The sequence below is a fragment of the Bos grunniens genome, chromosome 13 (assembly GCF_055505025.1).
Source record: "Bos grunniens cultivar Pamir isolate PY7600 chromosome 13, Bosgru_T2T1.0, whole genome shotgun sequence".
NCBI classification, from domain to species: Eukaryota; Metazoa; Chordata; class Mammalia; order Artiodactyla; family Bovidae; genus Bos; species Bos grunniens.
Window position 1 is genome coordinate 83,653,357 of NC_141177.1, and position 12,806 is coordinate 83,666,162.

Sequence of the window (12,806 nt, forward strand, 5' to 3'; positions counted from 1 at the left end):
TTCTCTGGTGGCTCAGTGGTAAAGAAGGAAACTTGAGTTTGATCCCTGGGTCAGGAAGAGCCCCTGGAGAAGGAAATGGCAACCCACTCCAGTACTGTTGCTTGGGAAGTCCCATGAACATAGCAGCCTGGTGGGCTACAGTCCATGGGATCCCAAAGAGTCGGACACAACTGAGTGACTAAACACCAACACCAGGGAATATATGCAGAGCAGTGTTTTCAGAATTGAGAATTGGGGCACTCTGACATTTAGAAGCTGAAAGGAGAAAAGCTGAAAAGGAGAGGCTAGTGAGGTAGGAAGGAGATGGAGAAGTAGGCAGTCCTGGAAGCGGAATGAAGAGAGAGTGTCTTATGTGGTACTGACTCATTGGCAAACCTCCGGGACATCTTGTCTGTATTCTTGGAAGCAAGTATTTGCTTCATTTTTATAAAATCTTACCTCTGGAATAAGCAGTGGGAAACCATTGCAATGATATTATTTTTCCCACAATTGAGATGTTTATTGGATATTTCTGTGTACAGTTGAAGAACTGGATGCAAATCTGCATTACTGTAACTTTCACCAGGATTGCCGTGTGCAGGAATGCTAGTAAGGGATAATTTCATTCCTTTTTAAAAAGAAGGGAAAGCAAGAATTTTTGAAGTGTTCATGCATACTCTTTAGCTATGCCTGTAACTCAACTGTTGGTGTTTTTAATAAGAGATTTTTTAGGTAGTTTAAGTAGAAAGTAAGATTTCAGGATTATAAAGACTGGAGATTATAAACACATTGCAGTTTTACATCTGAGATGTAGAAGTCAAAGAGAGCACAGGCCTTAGATTACATATGCTGCCTTTTTAATACTGTGTAGACCAGGTGATGTTTCAATTGACTTTGGAAAATTAAATTTAATGAGTGTCTACTTGAACCTTCTGTTTTATATGGATGAGCTTAATTGCCCAAGACAGAAAACAGCAGCTGCTCAGAAAACATCCATGGCTGTTGCACTAGATTAGAGGTAAAACCATGGCCAAGAGTAAGCATTGTTCTCAGAATCACTAATTTATTATAGAAACTAGTTTACTGTACTTCAGTTAGTGTTGACATTTTAATTTTATAATAATAAAAGTTATTTATATTCTATTATATTGACAACTTCATTTCAGTTTTGAAAGTAAGATTAGTTTTACTTAAAAAATTTTTTTTCCTTCTACTTTTCTCTTTGGTGATAATAACTAACATTTAGTAAGCATTTATTTCAGTCTGTAATTGTGTTGAGCACTTACATACATTTTAGCATCATTACAATCCTAGGAAGAACAAACTATTTATATATTACTCAGAAACAGGCTCAGTGAGGTTAATTAACAAAAGCTAATAGCTCTCCCAATCTAATCACATGGACAACAGCCTTCTCTAACTCAATGAAACTATGAGCTATGCCATGTAGGGACATTCAAGAAGGATGGTCATGGTGGAGAGTTCTGGCAAAACGTGATCCACTGGGGAAGGGAATGGCAAACTACTTCAATATTCTTGCTTTGAGAACCCCATGAACAGTATGAAAAGGCAAAAAGATAGGACACTGAAAGATGAACTCGCCAGGTGGTAGTGCCCAATATGCTACTGGAGATTGGTGGAGAAATAACTCCAGAAAGAATGAAGGGACAGAGCCAAAGCAAAAACATTACCCATTTGTGGATGTGACTGGTGATGGAAGTAAAATCCAATGCTGTAAAGAGCAATATTGCGTAGGAACCTGGAATATTAGGTCCATGAATCAAGGCAAATTGGAAGTGGTCAAACAGGAGATGGCAAGAGTGAACATCGACATTTTAGGAATCAGTGAACTAAAATGGACCGGAATGGGTGAATTTAATTCAGATGACCGTTATATCCACTACTGTGGGCAATAATAATTTAGAAGAAATCGAGTAGCCATCATAATCAACAAAACAGTCCAAAATTCAGTACTTGGATACAATCTCAAAAACGACAGAATGATCTCTGTTCATTTCCAAAACAAACCATTCAATATCACAATAATCCAAATCTATGCCCCGAACAGTAATGCTGAAGAAGCTGAAGTTGAATGATTCTTTGAAGATCTACAAGACCTTCTAGAACTAGCACCCAGAAAAGATGTCCTTTTCATTATAGGGAATTGGAATGCAAAAGTAGCAAGTCACGAACTACCTGGAGTAACAGGAAAGTTTGTTATAAAGCCTTGCAATACAGAATGAAGCAGGGCAAAGGCTAATAGAGTTTTGCCAAGAGAACGCACTGGTCATAGCAAACACCCTCTTCCAACAACACAAGAGATGACTCTACACATGGACATTACCACATGGTCAACAATGAAATCAGATTGATTATATTCTTTGCAGCCAAAGATGGAAAAGCTCTATACAGTCAGCAAAAACAAGACTGGGAGCTGACTGTGGCTCAGATCATGAAATCTTTATTGCCAAATTCAGACTTAAATTGAAGAAAGTAGGGAAAACCACTAGACCATTCAGGTATGACCTAAATCAAATCCCTTATGATTATACAGTGGAAGTGAGAAATAGATTGAAGGGATTAGATCACATAGACAGAGTGCCTGAAGAGCTATGGACAGAGGTTTGTGACATTGTACAGGAGGCAGTGATCAAGACCACTGCAAGAAAAACAAATGCAAAAAGGCAAAATGATTACTTGAGGAGGCCTTATAAATAGCTGTGAAGAGAAGAAAAGCAAAAGGCAAATGAGAAAAGGAAAGATATACTTATTAGAATATAGAGTTCCAAAGAAGAGCAAGGAGAGATAGGAAAGCCTTCCTCAGTGATCAATGCAAAGAAATAGAGGAAAACAATAGAAAGGGAAAGACTACAGATGTCTTCAAGAAAATCAGAGATACCAAGGGAGATTTTCATGCAAAGATGGACACAATAAAGGACAGAAATTGTATGGACCTAACAGAAGCAGAAGATATTAAGAAGAGATGGCAAGAATACACAGAAGAAATATACAAAAAGATCTTTATGATGCAGATAATCACGAAGGTGTGATCACTCACCTAGTCATTCATCCTGGAATGAGAAGTCAAGTGAGCCTTAGGAAGCATCCCTACCAACAAAGCTAGTGCAGGTGATGGAATTCCTGCAGAGCTATTTCAAATCCTAAAAGATGATGTTGTTAAAGTGCTGCACTCAATATGCCAGCAAACTTGGAAAACTCAGCAGTGGCCACAGGACTGGAAAAGGTTAGTTTTCATTCCAATCCCAAAGTAAGGCAATGCCAAAGAATGCTCAAATTACCACACAATTGCACTCATCTCATAGGCTAGTAAAGTAATGCTCAAAATTCTCCAAGCCAGGCTTCAATAGTACACAGACTGCGAACTTCCAGATGTTCAAGCTGGATTTAGAAAAGGCAGAGGAACCAGAGATGAAATTGCCAACATCAGTTGGACCATTGACAAAGCAAGAGAGTTCCAGAAAAATATCTACTTCTTCTTTATTGACTATGCCAAAGCCTTGGACTGTGTGGATCATAACAAACTGTGGAAAATTCTTAAAGAGATAGGAATACCAGACTGCCTTACCTGCCTTCTGAGGAATCTGTATGCAGGTCAGGAAGCAACAGTGAGAACTTGACATGAAACAACAGACTGGTTCCAAATAGGAAAAGGAGTACGTCAAGGCTGTATATTGTCACCCTGCTTATTTAACTTCTATGCAGAGTACATCATGAGAAATGCTGGGCTGAAAGAAGCACAAACAGGAATCAAGATTGCATGGAGATATGTCAATAACCTCAGATACGCAAGTGACACCACCCTTATGGCAGAAAGCAAAGAGAAACTATAGAGCCTCTTGATAAAAGTGAAAGAGGAGAATAAAAAAGGTGGCTTAAAACTCAATATTAAAAAAATTAAGATCATGGCATCTGATCCCTTCACGTCATGGCAAATAGATGGGGAAACAGTGACAGACTTTATTTTCTTGGGCTCCAAAATCACTGCAGATGGTGACTTCAGCCATGAAATTAAAAGACACTGTTCCTTGGAAGAAAAGCTATGACCAACCTAGACAGCATATTAAAAAGCAGAGACATTACTTTGCCGATAAAGGTCCATCTAGTCAAGGCTGTGGGTTTTCCAATAGTCATGAATGGATGTGAGAGTTGGACCATGAAGAAAGCTGAGTGCCAGGAATTGATGCTTTTGAACTGTGGTGTTGGAAAAGACTCTTGATAGTCCCTTGGACTGCAAGGATATCCAACCAGTCAATCCTAAAAGAAATCAATCCTGAGCATTCATTGGAAGGACTGATGCTGAAGCTGAAATTGCAGTACTTTGGCCACCTGATACGAAGAACTGACTCATTGGCAAAGACCCTGATGCTGGGAAAGATTGAAGGCAGTAGGAGAAGGGACGACAGAGGAATAGATGGTTGAATGGCATCACCGACTCGATGGACATGAGTTTGAGTAGGCTCCGGAAGGTAGTGATGAACAGGGAGGCCTGGCGTGCTGCAGTCCATGTGATCGCAAAGAGTCAGACACAATTGCACAACTGAATTCAACTGAGCTGAATTGTACATAGAATTTCTTGAGTGTACTTGCAAAATTTATGAATGTGCAAAGATTATACATGATTTCATTATGTCATATTTGTTATTTTTAAATATATGGCTGATTTAATATGTATAATTTATTGAATAATTTAATATTCAGAACAATTCAGCTAGGCTTTTATATCCCCATTTTATATATGAGGTAACTGATAATCAGAAAGATTAAGTCACTTTTCTAAGGACACAAAGCTAGTAAGTGGAGAATTTAGCTATTTAACCAAGGTTGCATGTCTTTACAACCTATTCTTTCAGCCACCATACAGTTCTTAGTATTATATAAGCCAGAAAACTCCAGTTTAACACATCGAAAATAAGCAAGTTTTATGTCAGTGACTGGAGAGTATTGGGTAAATAAAGATGGTTAAAATTTTATTTTAAAAAATAGTAAACGTGATTCAGTAATGGGAGCGATTTTACTTATGTGGTTGTAGTAAGATCAAGGCTGCTTGTTCTTAAAACCTAAGTTAGATGCTTGTGTTAGTCTGAGTTTGGCTTATAACTTTTTTGTTTCTGCTTCTTGTAGGTTTGAGTGGCCGCTTCTTTGTCACTACCCTCCCAGCATTTTTCCAGTAAGTTCAAATAATTTTCTGGTCCTGTAATGATTAGAAATTAGTAGGTGCGTGTGTAAAAAGTCTGTCCCGGGATTCTTTTGTTGTTGTCCATAACCTTCATTTGTTCAGCTTAGCGTTTGAAGGGAGAAAGACTAGTCTGCACTGAACGATAGTGATTAGAAGAGAGGGGTGTCCAGGTGCTACAGAGAATCTAATTTTAGGCAGCAAATAGGTGAGGAGGTCAAAGAGGGTTTTTTGACGATATGAAAGATGGGATGATTCTTAATAGATAACAGGTGTATGTGAAGCAGGTAAAGTAGAGAAGATCTTTCCAAATAGAGGATGTATCATGGAAAAGCCCAGGAGAAGAGGAGATGCCTTCTGAGAACTATAGCTGTTTCTCTGTGGCTTGCCTGAGAGGTACAGGTGGATCATCCCAGATGATGGCGCTAGAGAGGCTCAGGTCGTGAGGGGGAAGGAGACAGGCAGGGGTGGTTTCCAGAGATGCTGAGGAGGTGGGATCATTGGTGACTGGTTAGCCATAAGAAAGGGAAATCCTGTGCTGACTATTGTTTAACTAGCAAAGCTATTGAGAGGTTGTTAGAATAAAGTGCAGTTTGGAAGATAGAGACCAGAATGGAAAAGACAGTGTGAAGGTTTTATGCTAATTCCAAATGAGAAGTTTAGGTGATAGTTTAATTTTAGGATCATAAGAAAGGTCTAGACTGGAGGTACATACCAGGGATTAGATAACAGTTGAAATATATACAATGAGAGAATAGACACGGTGGGAAAAGAAGCAGGCTAAGGATTGGTGTGGAGAAGGCAATGACACCCCACTCCAGTACTCTTGCCTGGGAAATCTCATGGATGGAGGAGCCTGGTAGGCTGCAGTCCATGGGGTCGCTAAGAGTCAGACACGACTGAGCGACTTCACTTTCACTTTTCTCTTTCATGCATTGGAGAAGGAAATGGCAACCCACTCCATTGTTCTTTCCTGGAGAATCCCAGGGACGGCAGAGCCTGGTGGGCTGCCGTCTATGGGGTCGCACAGAGTCGGACATGACTGAAGCAACTTAGCAGCAGCAGCAGCAAGGATTGGTGACCACCATTAGGACATCTGCAAAGGGATACAAGAAGGAGCATGGAACTGAGAAGGATTGGAGAGCTCATGTCAGAAAAGCTTAGGGAAAGGAGGGAGGAAGGGACAGAGTCCAGGACACTCACAGAAGAAATGGCAGAAGAGTGCTCCAGGGACACCGCACTGAAGAGTCATTGGAGACCCCCAGTATGAGCATTTTCCATGCAGTCATGGAAACAGGACCCCTGATGGCAGGAGTAGTGAATGAGTTTCCATGCAGTCATGGAAACAGGACCCCTGATGGCAGGAGTAGTGAATGAGTTAACGTAAGAGGAAAAAATGTAGACTCCTCCCTTAGGAAACTTAGCTAGAGAGAAGGTGAGAGGGAGGGAAGACTGAAGGCATTTGCTATTTAGTCACTAAGGCATGTCCGACTCTTGCAACCCCATGGACTGTAGCCCACCAGCCTCCTCTGTCCATGGAATTCTCCAGACAAGAATACTGGGGTGGGTTGCCATTTCCTTCTCCAGGGGATCTTCCCAACCCAGGGATCAAATCCAGGTCTCCTGCCTTGACAGAATTCTTTACCACTGAGCCACCAGGGAGACCCAGTTTTCAGGGGAGGGACTTGGATGATATTGATTTGGAAATGTGGATAGAGTTTTTTAGAACTGCTGTTTTGCTGATGTAAGAGAAAAATTGAAATAATTTGTAGCAAAATTAATAAAAAGTAACTTGTCAGATTAGCCACTGCCAAGGACTTTGCTTACAGTTGCAAATTGTGTAGTGATAAAATAAAATGTTTAATTCTCTCTGCTTTGGAATTTCTCATTTGTAATAAGTATTTGTGCATGCTTTCTTATTTATGCCTAACTATAATATTTCTTTTTTTTTTTTTTTCATTTGAGTGAAGTTAAAATTCAGAGTGGAGTTCACATGTAAAACCAGTACTTATTTTCGTTTTTATTATCTGTAACACTTGTTATTTTAATTGGTTTATTTTTTGTTTTTATAATTTATAGTGCAAAAGATGGGATATTCCGCCGTTACCGTGGCCCAGGAGTCTACGAAGACTTGCAGAACTATATCTTAGAGAAGAAGTGGCAATCTGTTGAGCCTCTGACTGGCTGGAAATCCCCAGCTTCTTTAACGTAACTTGTTTTTTTAATAACAGAGTATTACTAATAGAACAGACAGTCTCAAGTTAACAACCCATAGACCTTGAAAGTCTACATTTCTTTTCATGTTCACTTCTGATTTCCCAGATGACACGTGCTTCTGCTTGGCCCATGGTGTGTTTCTGGTTTTGTGACCCCGTGTGTTTCAGCTGGTTGTTAGGATGCTAGGGTTTAGTATCCAGATTCAGGTGGGTTACAGAGACCTCTCCTCCAACTTTTGCACCGTCACCTCTTTTCGCTTTACTAAATATGGTATTGAACACTATTTACCATGCCTCCTTCTTTATAAATTATTGAGAAGGTAGAGGAGAACCTTTTTCTTGAATTAGAGTTCATGAAGGAATTGCTAAAGTATCTATCTGTGTGGAGAGTAAGACCTATGGTGTCTTTGGCTGCTTAGCAGAATACTGCTGGGGTAACCTTTGGCCATGATGGTAAATTATATAATGCTTGGTGAGGCAGATAATGTCAAGCAATAATACCTTAATCACAGTTTTCATTTGGAATGAATTGTGGTATTTGTAATTGATTTTATGTTGGTATATATAAGCATAAGGAGTATCCCTGCTTAAATAGGATCAAATCATGTTACATTTTAGGAATAAATGATCTGATAGCATCCATAGGAAATACATGGCTTATTCTAAAAGCAGCTCACCTCTGACGTTTCATTCTACAAATTTTCATTCTTTAAAATCAGTGAGCATTGATTTTATGCAGATACTATTCTTGGTGCTAGATGTTTAGCAGTCAACATGACAGATGTGACCCCTCTGGTCTCCTAGGGTGACTTACAGTAAGATAGATGATGAAAAAATTAGGGATGTAAAGAATCACAAAACAAAACAGAAAACAACTCTTACCAAGTCAGGGCTTGACTGTGGGAGCACGGGCCTCCATTAGATGAGTACTAGGAGAGCTGGCTCTGAGGGATCACTGCGGATGGGGTCTGCAGGGCCGCAGGGCCTGGCCAGGTGAGGAGCAGGTGAGGACTGTTCCAGGAATGGAGGTAGCATTCGCACACGCCCCTCATTGGAAAGAGCTCAGTGTATTGAGGAAGAGTCAGGTGGCCAGGGTTAGAGGCACAGTGAAAGAGAAGGGGGAGCAGTATAAACAGAGGGCAGAGAGGGCAGGGGCAGACAGTCAGGCCTGTGGCTGCTGAGAAGCCGGGGTGTGAGCAGTGTAGGCCATGAGCAGAGGCTGGAGGGGACTGTGGGGAGTGGCCTCGCCCAGGGATGGTAGCATGGACCAGGCTGGAGGCAGTGGGAATGCAGAGCATGGGTGGATTTAAAACAGGTTTAAACCTCAGTCCCGCATGCTGGAAGCCAGCTTGTGCTGATGGCAGGGCCCCTGCCACTCTGTGTCCCACCCCTCGGATCCCCGCGGGGTCATCGTGAGACCAGCTCGCCTAAACTTTGAGGGAAATTTTGAGTCACTGTATTTTGCAGAACTTGCTGAAAAGCAGCCATGGTGGCCCAAGGTGTTTGGACAGGAATCTGGGCCTTCAGCCGAAAAGTGTAGCATGGCAACCCAGCTGTTAATTGGAGGTGTCACTGGATGATGTACAGGTTTCATACTACAGAAGGTTAGAAAGTGAGCTGGAAAAGGGACTGATCCACAGGATTTTGGGGACTTCATGAATTCTGAGGATGCAAAGAACTTAGAATTAATTCTTAAACTTGCAGGTGATCCCTTGCAAAATGTATGGTTTTAAGGCATTCCTTTAAAAATGTTTGTCTTTTAACTTGGGACTGATGTATTGAATTTGGAAACTGTAGCTACTAGTAGATGTACATGGCACCCCACTCCAGTACTGGGAGCCTGGAAACTCCCATGGATGGAGGAGCCTGGTGGGCTGCAGTCCATGGGGTCTCGAAGAGTCGGACATGACTGAGCGACTTCACTTTCACTTTTCACTTTCATGCATTGGAGAAGGAAATGGCAACCCACTCCAGTGTTCTTGCCTGGAGAATCCCAGGGACAGGAGAGCCCGGTGGGCTGCCGTCTATGGGGTCACACAGAGTCGGACATGACTGAAGTGACTTAGCAGCAGTAGATGTGTGGAAATTTTAGAAATTCATCCATTTACATTTTCTCCTTATTACAGTAGTATTTTAAGGGAGTGTGTTATTTTGCTTGTAAAATGTATAAATCATACGAAAATCATAATGGTATGAGCCACTTTGTTCCAAATTTTTGTACAAGAACTCAAAATTTTTTTTCACTTTTTATTACAGAAACTTTCAAATATACATAAAAATACAGAAAATAGTATAGTAAACCTCCGTGTACGTATCACACACCTATTATGACCATCAAATTATAGCTTGTTTTATCAATTGTTTTGAAACAAATACCAAGTATGTCATTTTATTATATTTTGGTATGTGTCTGTAAAAGGTAAGAACTCTTTTTAAAAATCGTAAATATAGTACCCTATTATTATGCAATCTGACCCTACTCACGCCAGTGGAATGAGGGCTGCGAAACCTAGCTGAAGTGCCCTGTGCCCCTGTGGGTTGCAGGTGGAAGGGCGTGGCCTCTCTCGTGGAGTGGGAGTGGCTTTTCTCCATCAGTTCTTCCTGTGATTATTGGTGATGACAACAAAGATTAGATGTTGCTCTAAGCTGCTTAGAGTGGGTTATAATAGATATTAATACTAGACTGAAATAGGATTCTAGCTTCCTCCTCAGGGACATGGTTGAAGGCAGTAATGCAGATTGGCCTCGTCCTATCGCAGTGAGAGTGGCTTTGTGTTCTGCTTGCTGAGCAGGGCCATTGCTGGTGGTAGTGCAGAGTGGGTGCTGAGTTTAACAGTGGCAGTACTCTGTTGCACAGCACTGGTGGCCCTTAGGAGAACTTCCTCAGGCGTTAGGGGAGCCTCTTAATGGAAGCCCTGTTGCCTTGTTGCAACTTTGCTTCAGGTGGTGAAGTGAGAGAGATTCCCCACAGAACAGCTGCTGCCCTTCCTGCAAAACTGAGATACCAGGAGCAAGCCCCACACCCGTGTGTGCTTCGTTCTCTGACTGGAAAGGCATGCATTTAACAAGGAAGGCGTGCATTTCTTTTTCCAGTACCGAGAATCCAGTAACATCCTGGGCCTCCTTCTTAGTCATGGAGGCTGAAGAGACAGTGACTTTTCTCGGATGGAGGGATTAAGTGGTTTTAGTCTTCACTCTGACTGTGTTCAGGGCTCAGCTTCCCTTGCTCAGGGCTTTGTACCTGTGGTTTGGCCTAGAGACCTCTGACAGCTTCTTGTCAGAGCACCTGTGAGGCTCTTCTGCATTTTCACTCCTTACCCAGAGCCTCCCTGTGCTGCTCCAGTGCCCTCCCAGCGTCCCTGCCACTCTGAACCCTTGGATCCAGTGTCTCCCCACCACCCTGCCTCGTGATGGCCCTGCTAGGGTGGGGAGCTGTGAGCAGAAGAGTGGAGAGGGATCCAGGGCACTCTCACTTTCCAGCTGCTGCCCACTCAGGCCCACAGGTAGACTCCTGGGTTTATAATCTTGCTGAGACTGAAATGGTTCACATGAGCAGCCCCACTGTCATGAGTTCACTGTCATTATTATAACAAACTAGACTTCCCTGCCCCTGCCCTTGTCTGCTCCCACCTCTCACCTCAGCCTCATGTCTCAGCCTCAGGGACGGTCATCAGTAGGTCTGGGGTGCAGAGTGTTGACTCTTGCACCTGACCTGCCAGCTGGGCGAGAGTCCTCCCTGCTGAACCTGCAGAACACAGGACTAGTTAAAGGAGTGAGTCTTACATAATTCTAGTTAACATACCCTTGTGGTATGGTTTTGAAATGCCCAACTATTGTAAAGATATTTGTTGGACATTGGCCAGAAAGATGGGCATGACTAATGCTTGGGCTTTTATTTGAAACTTTTACATTTGTATAGTTTGGAAAATGGAGTAAATTTCCAGTTGGAAAAAAAATGGTGTAGGGATATATTTGAACTGAGTATCATTAGTGTTTCATGATGATGTCAGTTTGCTCTCTGAGGGAAATTTACTTAAGACCAGTTTTAGACCCTGTAGGCCAAATTAGAGCTGTCTCTGCTCCCTCCATAAACTAATCAGCTTTATTTCTTAGTCATGGATTCCAGGTCTGGGGCCTTCTTATTCACTTATAAAATATTAGTGTGATCTCTTTGAGAACTGGGCAGAAAATATACCCTATTGTGGACCTGATTTCCCAGAAATCATACAGTGTGGCTTACATCTGTGATGTTGGGTTCTTCTTAAGGAGGCATGAGTATCAAGAGCACTAGTTTTCTAGTGAAAACTGACAGTGTTGCACTTTCTTCACATTTTCAGAAAACTGTAAAGTCAGCTTATTGATTCGCCAAAACTCTACCTCTCTGAATTTGAAATGGTGTGCGTGTGTGCGCGCGTGCTAAGTCACTTCAGTCATGTCCCGGTCTTTACAATGCTATGGACTGTAGCCACCAGCCTCCTCTGTCCATGGGATTCTCCAGGCAAAAATACTGGAGTGGGTTGCTGTGCCCTCCTCCAGGGGATCTTCTCAACCCAGGGATCAAACCTGTGTCTTTTATGTCTCCTGCTTGGCAGGCTGGTTCTTTATTACTAGTGCCACCTGGGAAGCCTTTTGAAATGGTAAGAATTGCAATTGCGATGATTGAAAGCAGTGATTTGCATTCTCACTTGCCCAGGGGAATTACCTGTGGACTTTTGAAAACTACCCACACATGGCTACTGTCCTAGAGACTGTGCTGATACTGGTCAAGCAGCCTCAGGTGTTTCTGTGAAAGTCACTCAGTTGATGGCAACCCCACGGGCTATATAGCCTGCCAGGTTCTTCTGTCCCTGGAATTCTCTAGGCCAAAATACTGGAGTGGGTAAGCCGTTCCCTTCTCCAGGGGATCTTCTCAACCCAGGGATCGAACCTAGGTCTCCTGCATTGCAGGCAGATTCTTTACCGTCTGAGCCACCAGGGAAGCCTCAGATGTTTCTGAGAAGCAGCCAAAGTTGGGAACCACTGAACTACAGATTTGGAAGTGAAGTGAAATGAAAGTCTCTGTCGTGTCTGTTTGTGGCCCCATGTACTGTACAGTCCATGGAATTTTCCAGGCCAGAATACTGGAGTGGGTATCCCTTCCCTTTTCTAGGAACCAGTGAAGTTGCTCAGTCGTGTCTAACTCTTTGTGATCCCATGGACTGTAGCCTACCAGGCTCCTTCATCTATGGAATCCCCTTCTCCAGGGGATCTTCCCAAACCAGGAATTGAACCCAGGTCTCCTGCATTGCAGGCAGATTCTTTACCAGCTGAACAAGCTCCTGCTAATAAAATTACAGTTCTGCTGTTAACAAATGACTGCTGAACAGGCCTTTAAAGCTTTTAAAGTTAAATGCCATACAACTTCAGATGCCTTCTGA

At 42.3% G+C, this 12,806-nt stretch overlaps 1 protein-coding gene across 1 annotated transcript in view; it reads left to right on the forward strand.

Moving 5' to 3' along the window:
* TMX4 (thioredoxin related transmembrane protein 4) overlaps positions 1–12,806 on the forward strand; it is a 60,263-nt gene that overhangs the window by 21,282 nt on the left and 26,175 nt on the right. The window contains exons 3-4 of the mRNA XM_086335159.1: positions 5,122–5,167; positions 7,253–7,381. Coding sequence (XP_086191285.1) covers positions 5,122–5,167; positions 7,253–7,381 — 175 coding nt within the window. The remainder of the gene's footprint in view (positions 1–5,121; positions 5,168–7,252; positions 7,382–12,806) is intronic.